Source organism: Dreissena polymorpha, chromosome 4 (assembly GCF_020536995.1).
Source record: "Dreissena polymorpha isolate Duluth1 chromosome 4, UMN_Dpol_1.0, whole genome shotgun sequence".
NCBI lineage: Eukaryota > Metazoa > Mollusca > Bivalvia > Myida > Dreissenidae > Dreissena > Dreissena polymorpha.
Window position 1 is genome coordinate 105,598,891 of NC_068358.1, and position 16,491 is coordinate 105,615,381.

General features: G+C 35.9%; 1 protein-coding gene across 1 annotated transcript in view; it reads right to left on the reverse strand.

Annotated features, from left to right (window-relative positions):
- LOC127877202 (ATP-dependent DNA helicase DDX11-like) overlaps positions 1-16,491 on the reverse strand; it is a 177,346-nt gene that overhangs the window by 14,329 nt on the left and 146,526 nt on the right. Inside the window, 2 exon segments of the mRNA XM_052422871.1 lie at positions 712-780; positions 2,918-3,067. Of these exon segments, the coding sequence (XP_052278831.1) occupies positions 712-780; positions 2,918-3,067 (219 nt within the window).

The window sequence follows — 16,491 nt, forward strand, 5'->3', positions numbered from 1 at the left end:
TTTACAACCCGATTAAGGTCATAAAACCTGGCAGATTCATGCCTGAGGACAATGGACCATTACATTCGCATAATTGGGTAAATAACCATGTACACCAGTAGAAAACTATGGATTCTGATAAAACTCAACAGCATTTGAAACAGTTCGTCCTATTAAGGAAGCAGAATGTTTTATGTTTTTTGCTGTTTTGTTCTATATCATTTCAGGCAAGAGTTAGCAAAGCTGTGAAGTTGTATTTATTTCAAAGCAGAAAAAGAAGAGTAAATCACAATAAAATTACTGTACATTGATTTATTGCTATTATTTTAATATAAATATCATTTTCAGACACCTTAATATTTGTCTCTAAATTTTCGGACAGGTGTAATTTTGGAATATTTTTTTGTATCTAAATTTTTGGACACTAATTTTTTAAAATTATTTTCAAATGTCCACTAACTTTTGAGTAATTACGGTAATGGTTCTGGGCAAGTATGGACAAAAAATGTGACTTCAAGGGTGTTGAGACAAGGATTCGACATATAACTAATACTTCCCTGCAGCCTGGTGGCCATGTTTTTTGTCAACGATCCGCAGCCATTTTAAAACTTAGCAGAGATATAATAAAACATATCTTCTGAACAGGGACAACACACTATGCACATGCATGAAGCCCAGTTGTCCAAGAACAAGGCTCAAATATCACTGAATTTCCTGCGCTGCAGCCCTTACCTGGATACAGGAGGCATACCCACTGAGCACCTGGTCCACCTGACTGGCCTTCTTGGGCTCTCGGAACACCTGAAACAAACAGGTTACATGTCACTATTTATTCTCAGAACACCTGAAACAAACTGGTTACATGTCACTATTTCTGGGGCTCTAGGTACACCCGAAACACACAGGTTACATGTCATTAGTTCTCATAATGGTACAAATGATTTGAATTAACATAGGAATGAGGGCCAAAAACTCAAGAACACTTCAAAATACTCCTGCTTTTAGAGTTTATAATGCCTAACTAAAGTGTTAACGGTTAATGACACAATATGCATTATTACCAATTACTCAATTTTTCTATAAAATCCTCCTGCATTTAAAGTATTTAATGCCAAACTAAAGTGTTACAAGCAGGGATCATATTTTTTGGGTTTTCTCGGTCCTAGACTGATTGGGGTCATGAAAGACCGATTGAAAATCCCAAACAGTCGGTCCGATTCTGTTTGCTAAAATTCCCATGTCATGAAATCGATTACACACGGCACATGCTAACACACCCTAATGAGATTCTTATCTCGATTAAGTGTGATAAACCATTCGCTGCAGTCTCTAAACCGGTAAGGACCGGTTTATTGCACGTCAGACCAAGAATCAAAAACTTGTGACCAGCTGATTAAAGACGCGTCCGAAATTAATGAGGGTGTTCGAAAAAATTTCAAACTGAAAAAATCGCAAAACAATTTAAGAGACTTAAGGCCTGTGTTGTACATATCAATCGATTATCGGTGTTGTTGTGTGTCTATTGATAGTTATCATTGTTATAGCTGTTTCTGTTTTGTCTGCTAATGTGATTGCGCGCACTGGTTTCATTATAATCGGTCTTTGTCCTTGACGTTAATTGACCTGCATGTGATACAAAACAATATGTTGCAATTGTAATGTATTGTTATCACTGTAAACTGTAATAAATTTAATAATATCTGAGATAAAAGTAAACAAGATGTGTTTGTGAAACACAATGTCCCCCTATATGACGTTTGACCTTGAAGGATGACCTTGACCTTGTGAAGGATAACCTTGACCTTGCACCACTCAAAATGTGCAGCTCCATGAGATACACATGCATGCCAAAAATCAAGTTGCTATCATAAAATATAAAATAAGCAATAAAATTCATAAAATAAGCGATTTGGGCCACATATATTTGACCTCTGACCTTGAAGGATGACCTTGACCTTTCCCCACTCAAAATGTGCAGCTCCATGAGATACACATGCATGCCAAAAATCAAGTTGCTATCTTCAATATCGCAAAAGTGTTCATAAAAAGAGCGATTTTGGCCACATATATTTGACCTCTGACCTTGAAGGATGACCTTGACCTTTCACCACTCAAAATGTGCAGCTTCATGAGATACACATGCATGCCAAATATGAAGTTGCTATCTTCAATATAGCAAAAGTTATTGCAAAATGTTTAAGTTGGCGCAAACAGACCAACAGACAGACCAACAGACAGGGCAAAAACAATATGTCCCCCACTACTATAGTGGGGGACATAAAAATACCAGTATGCCAGTTTTGCCATGTCAAGCTGTTACGATCCAGAAAGTCCTTCATTCACATCGAGTATATATCCTTCGAATTCCAACTATTGTTGTCATAAGCGGAGATTTAGTGAATAAATAATTCATATATCCTAAATGACAGCTTCTAAATAGCGAAACAAGCCAATTTATGCAGTAAGAAAGTTTTGAATCGAGACTCTCATGGTGGTGGCCATTGTTGAATGTTGAAACACGAACGACAACTCTGCTAGGAGAATGTTATCAATGACGAGCAATCTCCTACGCAGTGGCGAATGCAAAAGGGAAGTAACTGAAAAATCGAGTTATCTCAATCTGACTGGCTGGGTCTTTTACATAGGTCGCCATTGTGAATTTGTTTTAGATAGTTATGATACCTTGGACGATGCTGTTCCAGTATCGTCAAAAAGTATTATACAGGATAATGTTAAAATATGCATTATTGCTTACTTCTCAAGAACGTTTCAAAAATAATCCTGCATTTAGATATTGAAATGTGCAACTAAAGTGTTATACAGGATAATAGCTTAATATGCATAATTGCTAAATACTAAACACCCTAAGACAATGATCCTGATTCCCAACCTACATTTACAATTGTTTATAAATAAATAAATTAATTAAAGATGACACCTTTTTCTTAGTAGCGAGTCTTGCGAGCACTCCGGTGGTTTCCCAGTGCGTGTAGACAAATTTCTCATAGTCGTAGGAGGGGAAGAAGCAGATGACTCCGGCCGGCACCACATTGCAGATGTTACAAACGAGGCGACCTAGTTCATCCAACTGAAATGATAATATAAGCCTTGTACTGGGAAAACTGGGCATAACACATGTGTGTTAAGTGTCATCTCAATTAAGGGACGGTATCAACCACATGCCAGTGTGATTTCTTCATGATGCCTGTGCAAATAGAAGTATGCAAACAATATTGATTTTCTTTTGCATATTATTCGTTTCATAGGACAATTTGATAAAAAACAAGAGCACCGCCTTGCGGGTGCAGACCGCTCATCTATTTTTCTTTTTAAAGGTGAAGGGACTATCATTTTCAATCACAAAGAAGGGAGGGGTGGAGTGAAGAGGGGTGTATAGTGTGGGGGTGTGGACATTTATTACATTATCTTCCAAAAATGCAAAAAAAATGTAAAAAAAAATCGGGGGTTTGGGGGTTTGGGTGGGGAGGGATTGTGCGATGGTTGGACGGTATTTCAAACATAAACTAATAAAAATAAATATTTGTGTTTTTTAACCGTTTCAAAAAAAAAATGGGGGGGGTAGGGGGGTGGGGTGGGTATAGTGTGAGGGTGTGGTGGTCATTTGCAAGACGATCTAAAAAAAAAAAAAAAAAAAAAAAAATGGGGGGGGGGGATTCGGGTGGGGGGAGGGGGGGAAGTGGGGGGGATTCTTGGGTGCGATGGTTGGATGGTATTTCAAACATAAAATAATAAAAATAAATATTTGTGTTTTTTAACCGTTTCCATAAAAAAAAAAATGGGGGTGGGGTGGGGTGGGGGGGGGGGGTATAGTGTGAGGGTGTGGTGGTCATTTGTGAGATAATCTTAAAAAAAAAAAAAAAAAATATTAGGGGGGGGGGGGGATTCGGGGGGGGGGGGGGGGGGAGGGCAGGGGGGATGGTTTGGGTGGAGTCTATTGTGGTATGTCAGGTAAGAGTAGTTTTGTCAAAGTATCAATCAAATCTAATCATAAATAAAGAAGTTATGGCAATTTTAGCAAAATTTGATAATTTGACCTTGAGAGTCAAGATCATTCAAAGGTCAAGGTAAAATTCAACTTGCCAGGTGCAGTAACCTCATGATAGCATAAAAGTATTTGAAGTTTGAAAGCAATAGCCTTGATACTTAAGAAGTAAAGTGGATCGAAACACAAAATTTAACCATATATTCAAAGTTACTAAGTCAAAAAAGGGCCATAATTCTGTAAAAATGACAACCAGAGTTATGCAACTTGTCCTTTTACTGTACCCTTATGATAGTTTGCGAGTGTTCCAAGTATGAAAGCAATATCTATGATACTTTGGGGGTAAAGTGGACCAAAACACAAAACTTAACCAAATTTCATTTTTCTAAGTATAAAGGGCCGATAATTCCGTCCAAATGCCAGTCAGAGTTACATTACTTTGCCTGCACAGTCCCCTTATGATAGTTAGTAAGTGTTGCAAGTATGAAAGCAATAGCTTTGATACTTACGGAATAAAATGGACCTAAACACAAAACTTAACCAAAATTTTCAATTTTCTAAGTATAAAACGGCACATAATTCTGTCAAACTGCACGCCAGAGTTATCTAACTTTGCATGCCCAGTCCCCTCATGATAGTAAGTAAGTGTACCAAGTTTGAATGCAATAGCATTGATACTTTCTGAGAAAAGTGGACCTAAACGCAAAACTTAACCGGACGCCGACGCCAACGCCGACGCCAAGGTGATGACAATAGCTCAATTTTTTTTTTCAAAAAATAGATGAGCTAAAAATGTCTTCTACTATAGAATAAAAGGAGTGTCTAAAGTTGCTCATCTAAGACATGTAGAAACTAACTTGTTATGTGTAAATTTGGTGATGTTTGTGTAATAACTGTAATTTTAACAAGGTTTTCTTAATCAGTATGACAAAGAGTTAATTTGGTCTCAGACATGAATAAAAAAGTAACTCCTAGAGTTGTCCAAATTTAAGATTCCTGAGAAAAGATTTTTGAAGTATTTCAGAACTATACAAATTTTAATACATAAACCCCTATAGTAAGGAATGTTATCTAAGGGACATTATTTGAACATATTTAGCACTATAATACAATAAAGAACACACTATAAGATGACTATGCACATTTCAAGGCAAATAACAAATGGTTGCAGATCTATAAAGCGTTCGCTATATTCGTTAAAACAAGTTAGACCAAGGGCGGGCCTTTTTTGACCCCAGAGGCATGATTTAAACAAACTTGGTACCACCAATATTATGATGTTGAACACCAATTGTCTACCCCAGACCCCTTGGGTCATGATTTAAAAAAACTTAGTAAATGACCAGCATAATTGCACACCAAATGTGGAGCCCATGACCCATGCCGTTTTAGAGATTAAGGTATTTATATTTATTTATCATATACTCTATAGATGCTGTACCAGATTATCCTATGCAGTTAAAATAGGCTTATCAGGAATGATAATTTCAGCCTAAACAGGATTTTTACTAAGAAAAAATTCCTTTAAACAAAAAAATTCCTTTAAACAAGAAACTACAAAAGCTGAAAGTTTTGTCCCTGATTAGCCTGTGTGGATTGCACAGACTAATCTGGGACAACACTTTACGCACATGTATTAAGCTCTTTTTAACCACATTTAGTCTCTCATGTAAACATTATGAATCTACACCACCACTCAAGTTGCTTTAACAGTATTAAATAACTGAGTTATGGCATTTAACCGACTTTTTCTTGATAATTCAGTCACGTTCATACCAGTCATATGACATGCCTATTATTTTGATTACTACAAGGACCTATAGGATTGGTGAGGTAAAATGTGCCACAAGATAAATTGTACCTGATAAATAATCACCCAGTAATATTTCAACCATACGCTAAATAGTTAATTATTATTTATAGAGTGAACCTATAACATTAAACATACAAAAATTAACATTTCTGCACTTAAATTACGACTAGATAACCTCTTTTGCACTTAAATACATGCTAGATAACATCAATCTATTCTTATAACCAGAGTATTTTGACATGCTAGATAACATCAATCTATTCTTATAACCAGAGTATTTTGACACATGCTTATTGTCTTGCGCAATTCTTTTCTTGAATGAACTCTCCCATTTCGGATCCTATCCACTGGCCTAGATTGAACAGTTAATGGAATGATCCACCCTTCTAATTGGTGGTTATTTCCAATATCTACAGGCAGACAGCTGAGACATGTATTTGGCTTTACATTGTGAGCTATTTATAAAACTCATGAATTCGGTCAGACACATTCATATTGATTTAAGTCTGTTGCACCAATTAATAGCTGATTTACCAACTTTTGAAAGTAAACTAACCCTGAAAATAACTGCATTACATGCATGAATTGAAGTTATAAATTGAACATAAATTACAAAGTTTGACAGAAGATACTGATATGAAGAGGGGAACAAACATTGTTATCAAAACAGGACAATTTTTAAAGAAAATCTAAAAATTCATTGCTAAATATCTCATTAAAATATTAATTTTGTATTCAACCTTTTGAACATCATTTGCATACTTTGTTCTACTTGAATAAGATTGATCAGTTGTTTACCACCAAAATGTATATTTTTGTAATCCTGGTAACATGATTTATGTTGGTTAAGTTAAGTTGACCTAGACAGCAGACAGTAGTCACACCACCAACCCCCAAGCCTGGCACTGAACTGTCCCCACTTACAGAATGGAAGTCGCCCACTGACACCCATTGCGCAACACTGCTGACCTCACATGACCTTAAGAGCACCTGAACATTGGCCAACTATGCACTCAGTCAGCCTTGTTGTGGCAGCCAGTGCAAACAGACCCTGTTCATATCACATGCACTCTGTGACATGTAACTGGATGCTATTTGAGGAATGCGTTTACATTTCTTTTGTGTCTGAAGTGAAACATGCAGGTTGCATGGATAAGTGCCCCTGATTAAAGCCATAAGTGCCCCTGATTAAAGCCATAAGTGTCCCTGATTAAAGCCATAAGTGTCCCTGATTAAAGCCATAAGTGTCCCTGATTGAAGCCATAAGTGTTCACTTGATATGTAAGACTTGCACATGCACATGTAAAAAGTTGAAGAGAAGTTAAGTGTATGCATTTTCATCTATTTGAAATGTTGTTATATATTTTAACTTTTGAATACAAATGCACAAATCTGTAGAGTTAAGACATTAAATGACATACTTCAAAATATAAAATGATCTGTGAACAAGTCCCTCTATTAAAACAATCCACTGAATCCAGAGTAAAATGAAAACTATTAACAGCAATTGTCACATGATGTATATGGTGTATGAACATTTAAACTAATGACATTATATCATTAAGTTGAACAAGGTTTAAAGTAAACAAATACATTCTGTCTTTACTAGAAGGTTACCTTTTCAAATCATCACAAGTAAATTTGTCTAAACTAACAACAGACAACATAAACATCAAATTTTCCCATAAGTACAGACAAGTGTGTCTATAAAGTGAACTAGTCCATCCCAACTCATGGAAATTTAAAAATACCTCATTCAATTACTCATCACGTTTGTATTCATGCTTAAAGTTCATATGTTTTGACAATTTGAATCATTTGCGTACACATCAAGTGCATGTTTGCTTACTTCCTACGCAAACCACAGATTCATTGGGAGAGCGATACCTTTAATATAGGCTGGGTAAATTAGGTTACAAGCTAGCAGAATGGATCAATCCACTGAATACCTCATTCTCATGTTATTCTCTCAATCTTCAATGACCTTTTGACATTCATTTAAATGGTTTAACCCAGGCTGCCCTGAATGAGGCAATCTATTTATACAACAAGCCTATCTGTTCATCCTGACATGTGTACTTTAACCCATCCATACTCCACTTTTATAGGATTATAATAGAACTGAGAGCACTTAGATTGCACTTGTGCTGTTTTCAGTACTTTCTGTCCAATAATGGCATGCAGTGCATGTTTGTTTAGCTGGAGGTTATTTATTTGTTCTAGATGAATGAGTGGAGAATCATGAGTGATATATTTAGGAACTTCACTCTGGAAAAACAGGGTTTAATGCATGCACGTAGTATCATTTCAAGATTAGCCAGTGCAGTCCACACAGGCTAATTAGTGACAACACTTTCCACTATTAATGGGATCGTCCACATAAAGGATGTCCCCTCTTAATGAAAATCCAGTTCAGGTGGAAAAAAGTTGTCTTAATTAGCCTGTGCAGATTACACAGGCTAATTACGGAAAATATTTTAAACTCATTAACGAGCCCGCCTGCCCACAGCTGGGCTCATTAATTTTATTCTCCTGCCTCGTATGATTTGCAGGTTCACAGCGAAAATATTATATTTATATAACCCATTTATGCCTAGTGGACTCTCACATCCTTCTTAATTGGATCAATTTATTTCCAAAATTAGGGATGTCTAGTACATGTATATTAATTTTATTTCTATATTTCCTTACAGAAATTCCTTTAAGCAAACAGCGCAGACCCTGATGAGTCGTCACATGATGCGGCGTCTCATCTGGGTCTACGCTGTTTGCCAAGGCCTTTTTTCTAGACACTAGGCATAAATGGTTTAATATAGCCCCATTGGTGCAACAAGGTAGCATGTGCCTTCTAATTTCAATGCAAAAAGGTACCATGTGCCTTCTAATTTCAATGCAACAAGGTACCATGTGCCTTCTAATTTCAATGCAACAAGGTACCATGTGCCTTCTAATTTCAATGCAACAAGGTACCATGTGCCTTCTAATTTCAATGCAACATGGTACCTTTTTGCACCAAGGGGGAAATTAATTTATTATTATGATAGACATGTACATTTACTTTTATCCCACTAAAAAAAGGTTTACACGCACGAAAACGAAAAAGTACTTGCCAAGGCTCATGCTTTTTGTTTTCTAAGCCTTGTATGATAACCCTGATCTATAATCAACACTAACCTATTATTCTCTATATTTGATTTTTTTTGGCAATGCAGATAAAAAAATTTAAGGTTATCATTGTTATATATTTTGTGTGAAGGAGTTTAAATAAATGCATTTCCACTTCTCGTCAGAAAGCTGATATGAAATGAGCCTAGCTCTTGGGAAAATGCTTAATGCATGTTTGAAAAGTGTCGCCTCAGATAAGCCTGTGCAGTCCACACTAGCTAATCAGAGATGACACTTTCTGTCTAGATTGGATTTTTGTTAATACTTCCAATAAACTAAAACTGCATAAAAAATGTCTTCTCTGAACATTCTGTGTGTACTGCACTGGCTAATAAGGAACAACACTATGCACATGAGTTAAGCCACATGTTCCCAGAATGCTTCTCAAATATACAATTATAACCCTTAATTACCTAATAATTGTTAGAACTTTACAGCTACAACACAAAACATAACCCAGAACAGCATCAGACCGTTTTCATCTTATATTGAAAACAAGAGTCACACACACTGGGTTAAAATGAAGGTTGTACATGATATGGTTCATCTAAGTAGGTGAAAGCAATAGCAAAGTAGTTCAGGCAGATGATTGTGAGCAAGAAAGCATGTCACTATGTCTTTAACAAGTATGTACAAGTGCTATAGACTGTGTCCCAGAAGAGCTTGTATCACATTCTGTACTCTTCACAAACAGTTAAGACAGGACACATGTGGCTCTGTTATGCACAGGCATTTCATAGACAACATTTTATGCTGTTATGGAATTTGTTCATTAAAAGAAAGTTTCTACCTAGCAAACACCCAATTGAGGCCGAAAGAACAGTCTCCAGAGTTTTTTCTAGCAATATTGGGAAAAGAAGTCTGGTCAAAGTGGAATTTTTTAATTCGATAAAATGGCAAATCTGGGGATTTTTTATCGACTAAATGGACCAAATTGGGATTTTTTTATCAACAAATATTGACACATCAGGACTTTTCCTTGGATTAAAAAAAAAACTATTTTAGGGCCTTTATTACAAAGCGAAAAACTCCTGGCCTCTGTTGACACACATACATTAAGCCCCGTTATACTAGGGCAAGTATTATTTGTTTTTGGATAAGTTTTGGGATAATCAATTTATAATATGTTTTAAAAAGTGATTAATAATGTGGATAACAATTTATTTATAAATGTAAAAACACTGTCCTTACAATCATAAGAACTCATTGTAAATTTATCCTACACATAGTTTTTGAAGGTTTCAAATGAAAATAAATCCTTTTATAATTGAGAAAATTTAAATCTTAATTCCCAAAATAATTACATATATTTAATTGATATTTTCACATAAAAAACTATTCTTAATTGTATTTTCAACTGCCATGCAAATGTGTTTATTGCACAATTGTCAAACATTTTAAATGCAACTAATACATATTTGATACAGAAATTTACATGGCTTGAATTTCAGAATAACATATAGGGTCTATATCTAGATGTATTGCACAATTGTCATACATCTGAAGGCAAAAAATACATTCCTCATGAGAAAATTGACAGGGTCTGAATTACAAATTAAATTAGGACAGTTCAATACCATCTGTCTGGGAGCAAAAACCCGATTTCTAGAGTTGACTGAAATCTCAGACACCACGAAACATCTGCCTTGTTTGCCGGACAATGTGACATGTTTTAACATCCTAGTTGCAAGACAACGGCCTCAATACTTGCCTGTAACGTGTTGTTCCAATAGTAACAGTTCCGTTGATTGCTCATCCGTATTTCTGATTTCAACAAGATAGTTTTAACTTATATGGTTAAGTCTGCTATTGATTGAATTTATTTCAGTGAAACAAAAAACGGACAGATCACACCATTAAAAGTAGGACACTCTAGAGTTCTTTCAACAGGGCTGTATACAGAAATAATTTATGTGCTTGACTTTTTTTTTCAAATAATAATTTTGTATTTTTATTTCATATTGGTCCGCATCATTATACTTGTACAAAATGCTACACATACAAACTGTGCACATGTATTTAAGTAAACAAACTCACGGCATAGCAGGCTGTACAAGTCAACAAAAACTTGAGTTAAATCCAATAGGAATTAACTTCCATATACATAATACATAGGGAATTCCTTTACACAAAAAGGCAATAAAAGCAGAACATGTCATCCCTGATCAGCCTGTGCAGACTTCACAGACTAATCTGGGAAAACATTAAGCATTAAGCCCTGCTTTGGGGTCTTGAGGTAAACACTCAAAAAACCAAGGTTGTGGTTTTTAGAAAAATAGGCCGAGTACTGCCAAATGAGAAGTGGAGTTACCATGGGAACGTGTTAGAAACTGTAGATAACTTCAATTATTTCGGTACAATTTTTAATACACTGGCAATTTCGCTATTAATCAAGAGCACTTAATTGGTAAATCATTAAAAGCATTAAAATTACTTACTTGTATAATTGTAGAAAATATGATATTAAACCAAAATTACAATGCTAGCTCTTTGATTCCTTTATAGGTTCAAGATTGAATTATTCTGCCATGGAGCGCAACTAAATCTAAAGAAATAGAGTGTATACACCTCAAGTTTTGTAAAAGTGTTTTAAAGGTCAGAATGAGTTCTTGTAACGCTGGTGTATATGGTGAATTAGGAAGGTACCCGTTATATATATTACTCGATATATTAGGATAATTAAGTATTGGTGTAAATTGTTAAATACTGAGAATATTATTATGAAAACGATTTATCGACAAAGTATATCTGATTGTTCAAAAGGTTATAATAATTGGGTATCAAATGTTAAAAAAATGTTAGAAACATATGGATTTGCTGATTGCTTTATAAATGGCGATACTCTTGATTGTAAAGCAATTCCACATATATTTAAACAAAGATTGATTGATACTTATAAACAAGACTGGCATAGCTCTGTTGAAAATAGTAGTGCATTAGATTTGTTACAAAATTGTAAAGATTCCCTGTCATATGAACTATATCTAGATGTATTGCCAAGTAGTTTAAGGTTCTTTGTCACTAGAATAAGATTATCTGCACATTCTTTAAGAGTTCAAACTGGTAGATTAGGTAGAAATAGAATACCAATTAAGAAATGAGCGATACTGTCAATGTTGTAATTCCCTTGATATTGAAGACCAGTACCATTTCACTCCTTTTTGTCCTTGTTTTAGCAATATACGTAAGAACAAGGGCTGTTTGTAAAACATGCCTGCTCCCTATATGGGCTCTCCGTTGTAGTGACAGCCATTGTGTGAATATGTTTTTTGTCACTGTGACCTTTACCTTTGACCTAGTGACCTGAAAATCAATAGGGGTCATCAGCCAGTCATGATCAATGTACCTATGAAGTTTCATGATCATAGCCATAAGCATTCTTGAGTAATCATCCAGAAACCATTTTATTATTTCGGGTAACCGTGACCTTGACCTTTGACCTAGTGACCTGAAAATCAAAAGGGGTCATCCGCAAGTCATGATCAGTCTACCTATCAAGTTTCATGATCCTAGGAATAAGCGTTCTTCAGTTATCATCCGGAAACCATTTTACTATTTCGGGTCACCGTGACCTTGACCTTTGACCTAGTGATCTGAAAATCCATAGGGGTCATCTGCGAGTCATGATCAATGTACCTATGAAGTTTCATGATCCTAGGCATAAGCGTTCTTGAGTTATCATCCGGAAACCATTTTACTATTTCGGGTCACCATGACCTTGACCTTTGACCTAGAGACCTCAAAATCAATAGGGGTCATCTGCAAGTCATGATCAATGTACCTATGAAGTTTCATGATCGTAGCCATTAGCATTCTTGAGTTATCATCCGGAATCTATTTTACTATTTCAGGTCACCGTGACCATGACCTTTGATATAGTGACCTGAAAATCAATAGGGGTCAACTGCGAGTCATGATCAATATACCTATCAAGTTTCATGATCCTAGGCATAAGGTTTCTTGAGTTATCATCCGGAAACCATTTTACTATTTCGGGTCACCGTGACCTTGACCTTTGACCTAGTGATCTGAAAATCAATAGGGGTCATCTGCGAGTCATGATCAATCTACATATGAAGTTTCATGATCCTTGGCATAAGCGTTCTTGAGTTATCATCCGGAAACCATTTTACTATTTCGGGTCACCGTTACCTTGACCTTTGACCTAGTGAACTCAAAATCAAAAGGGGTTATCTGCCAGCCATTATCAATCAACCTATGAAGTTTCATGATCCTAGGCATAAGCGTTCTTGAGTTATCATCCGGAAACCATTTTACTATTTCGGGTCACTGTGAACTTGACCTTTGATATAGTGACCTGAAAATCAATAGGGGTCATCTGCGAGTCATGATCAATCTACCTATCAAGTTTCATGATCCTAGGCCTAAGCGTTCTTGAGTTATCATCCGGAAACCATTTTACTAATTCGGGTCAATGTGACCTTGACCTTTGACCTAGTGACCTGAAAATCAGTAGGGGTAATCTGCGAGTCATGATCAATCTACCTATCAAGTTTCATGATCCTAGGCCTTAGCGTTCTTGAGTTATCATCCGGAAACCATTTTACTATTTCGGGTCACCGTGACCTTGATCTTTGACCTAGTGACCTCAAAATCAATAGGGGTCATCTGCGAGTCATGATCAATGTACCTATGAAGTTTCATGATCCTAGGCCCAAGCGTTCTTGAGTTATCATCCGGAAACCACCTGGTGGACGGACCGACAGACCAACCGACATGTGCAAAGCAATATACCCCCTCTTCTTCGAAGGGGAGCAAAAATATATTAAGAAACATTATTATTTACGACCATCAATGTTTAAATTTATTGAGCTATTGAAAACTGAAAACAAATCTGTATTGATTAAATTTGCAAAATAAATTAAAGAAAGCTTGAAATTTAGAAACGAAATTACAAATGTTAACGAAAACTGATCATCCTCTTTACATGCTGTGCTATGTTATATTGAAATGTCCATTAATTCGTGTTTATATATACGTGATGTTATAAATTGTCATATAAGAATATGTGTATATGATGATGTACTATGTACAAATCAAATAAAATATCTGTTCTGTTCCTGCTTTCCTACAGTGTGGCTAATGTATATAATCCATACATAAATTATGTATTTGCTCTGCTCAGAGGTTTCTGCTGTTACACTTTCTCAATTTCTAAACCATTTTGCAAATCAATATTTATGAGCTAGAGAAATCTTGACTATGTTTGTCAACAAACAGAAGTTATATAATCAGGTTGCAGGATCACGTGACTTTGTGGGTTTCACAATTAAACATTAATGAATGTTAACACATTGGTAAATGTTGCTTTTTTTTCAAATAACTTTTTTAAACAATTTTTCTTAAGAATTTCAACTAGTGCATAAAGGAAAGATTTTTATGCTGCTTATGGCAATATGAAATACATCAGAATTACTTTATTTTATAAGCACGTGTTCTTGTTAAAAAATTCCATTTGTACTGAATTAATTGTACCTGGTTATGCTTCACGCAACCTGAAATTTTGTCACCCATTTCAGATGTATTCAAGGATTTATTCTTATACCTTAAGATATAAGCACAAACTGCAAGAAAAACTGTCTTTTATGCACTTAAGATATTTGCAAATGTATTTCAATAACTTGAGATATTTGCAAATATAAAGTTCTTAATGGTGTGTTTATATACCGACCTATAATCAAAGTTAAATAATTATCAAACATTGTAAACATAACAATTTTTTTTGGCATAAGAGTGATAAACCATGTCTTGGCCCGATACATGATTCTAATGCAATACACAAATAAATTGTTGTTTACGCATGATGTTTTATTGTTAAGACCAAATACTTTTTTACTGTCAATGTCCACTATTCAGATACTCTGACAACCAGTTAAAGTCAAGTCAATTACCAGCAACTTTGAGATAACGAACTATAATTGAAGTAAAATAGGTTTCCCTATTTTCTCATATTTCTTAAAAAAGATCAGCAAAGAATTCTACATGATACAATTGAGCCTCGCTCTGGAAAAATGTGGCTTAATGCATGTGTGTCATCCCAGATTACAATGGACTGCACAGGCAAATCATGGACTGGAAAAATGTGGCTTAATGCATGTGTGTCATCCCAGATTACAATGGACTGCACAGGCAAATCATGGACTGGAAAAATGTGGCTTAATGCATGTGTGTCATCCCAGATTACAATGGACTGCACAGGCAAATAATGGACTAGAAAAATGTGGCTTAATGCATGTGTGTCATCCCAGATTACAATGGACTGCACAGGCAAATAATGGACTAGAAAAATGTGTCTTAATGCATGTGTGTCATCCCAGATTACAATGGACTGCACAGGCAAATAATGAACTAGAAAAAATGTGTCTTAATGCATGTGTGTCATCCCAGATTACAATGGACTGCACAGGCAAATAATGGACTAAAAAAATGTGGCTTAATGCATGTGTGTCATCCCACATTACAATGGACTGCACAGGCAAATAATGGACTAGAAAAATGTGGCTAAATGCATGTGTGTCATCCCAGATTACAATGGACTGCACAGGCAAATAATGGACTAGAAAAATGTGGCTAAATGCATGTGTGTCATCCCAGATTACAATGGACTGCACAGGCAAATAATGGACTAGAAAAATGTGGCTTAATGCATGTGTGTCATCCCAGATTACAATGGACTGCACAGGCAAATAATGGACTAGAAAAATGTGGCTTAATGCATGTGTGTCATCCCAGATTACAATGGACTGCACAGGCAAATAATGGACTAGAAAAAGGTGGCTTAATGCATGTGTGTCATCCTAGATTACAATGGACTGCACAGGCAAATTATGGACTAGAAAAATGTGGCTAAATGCATGTGTGTCATCCCAGATTACAATGGACTGCACAAGCAAATAATGGACTAGAAAAATGTGTCTTAATGCATGCGTGTCATCCCAGATTACAATGGACTGCACAGGCAAATAATGGACTAGAAAAATGTGGCTTAATGCATGTGTGTCATCCTAGATTACAATGGACTGCACAGGCAAATAATGGACTAGAAAAATGTGGCTAAATGCATGTGTGTCATCCCAGATTACAATGGACTGCACAGGCAAATAATGGACTAGAAAAATGTGGCTTAATGCATGTGTGTCATCCCAGATTACAATGGACTGCACAGGCAAATAATGGACTAGAAAAATGTGTCTTAATGCATGTGTGTCATCCCAGATTACAATGGACTGCACAGGCAAATAATGGACTAGAAAAATGTGGCTAAATGCATGTGTGTCATCCCAGATTACAATGGACTGCACAGGCAAATAATGGACTAGAAAAATGTGGCTTAATGCATGTGTGTCATCCTAGATTACAATGGACTGCACAGGCAAATAATGGACTAGAAAAATGTGGCTTAATGCATGTGTGTCATCCTAGATTACAATGGACTGCACAGGCAAATAATGGACTAGAAAAATGTGGCTTAATGCATGTGTGTCATCCCAGATTACAATGGACTGCACAG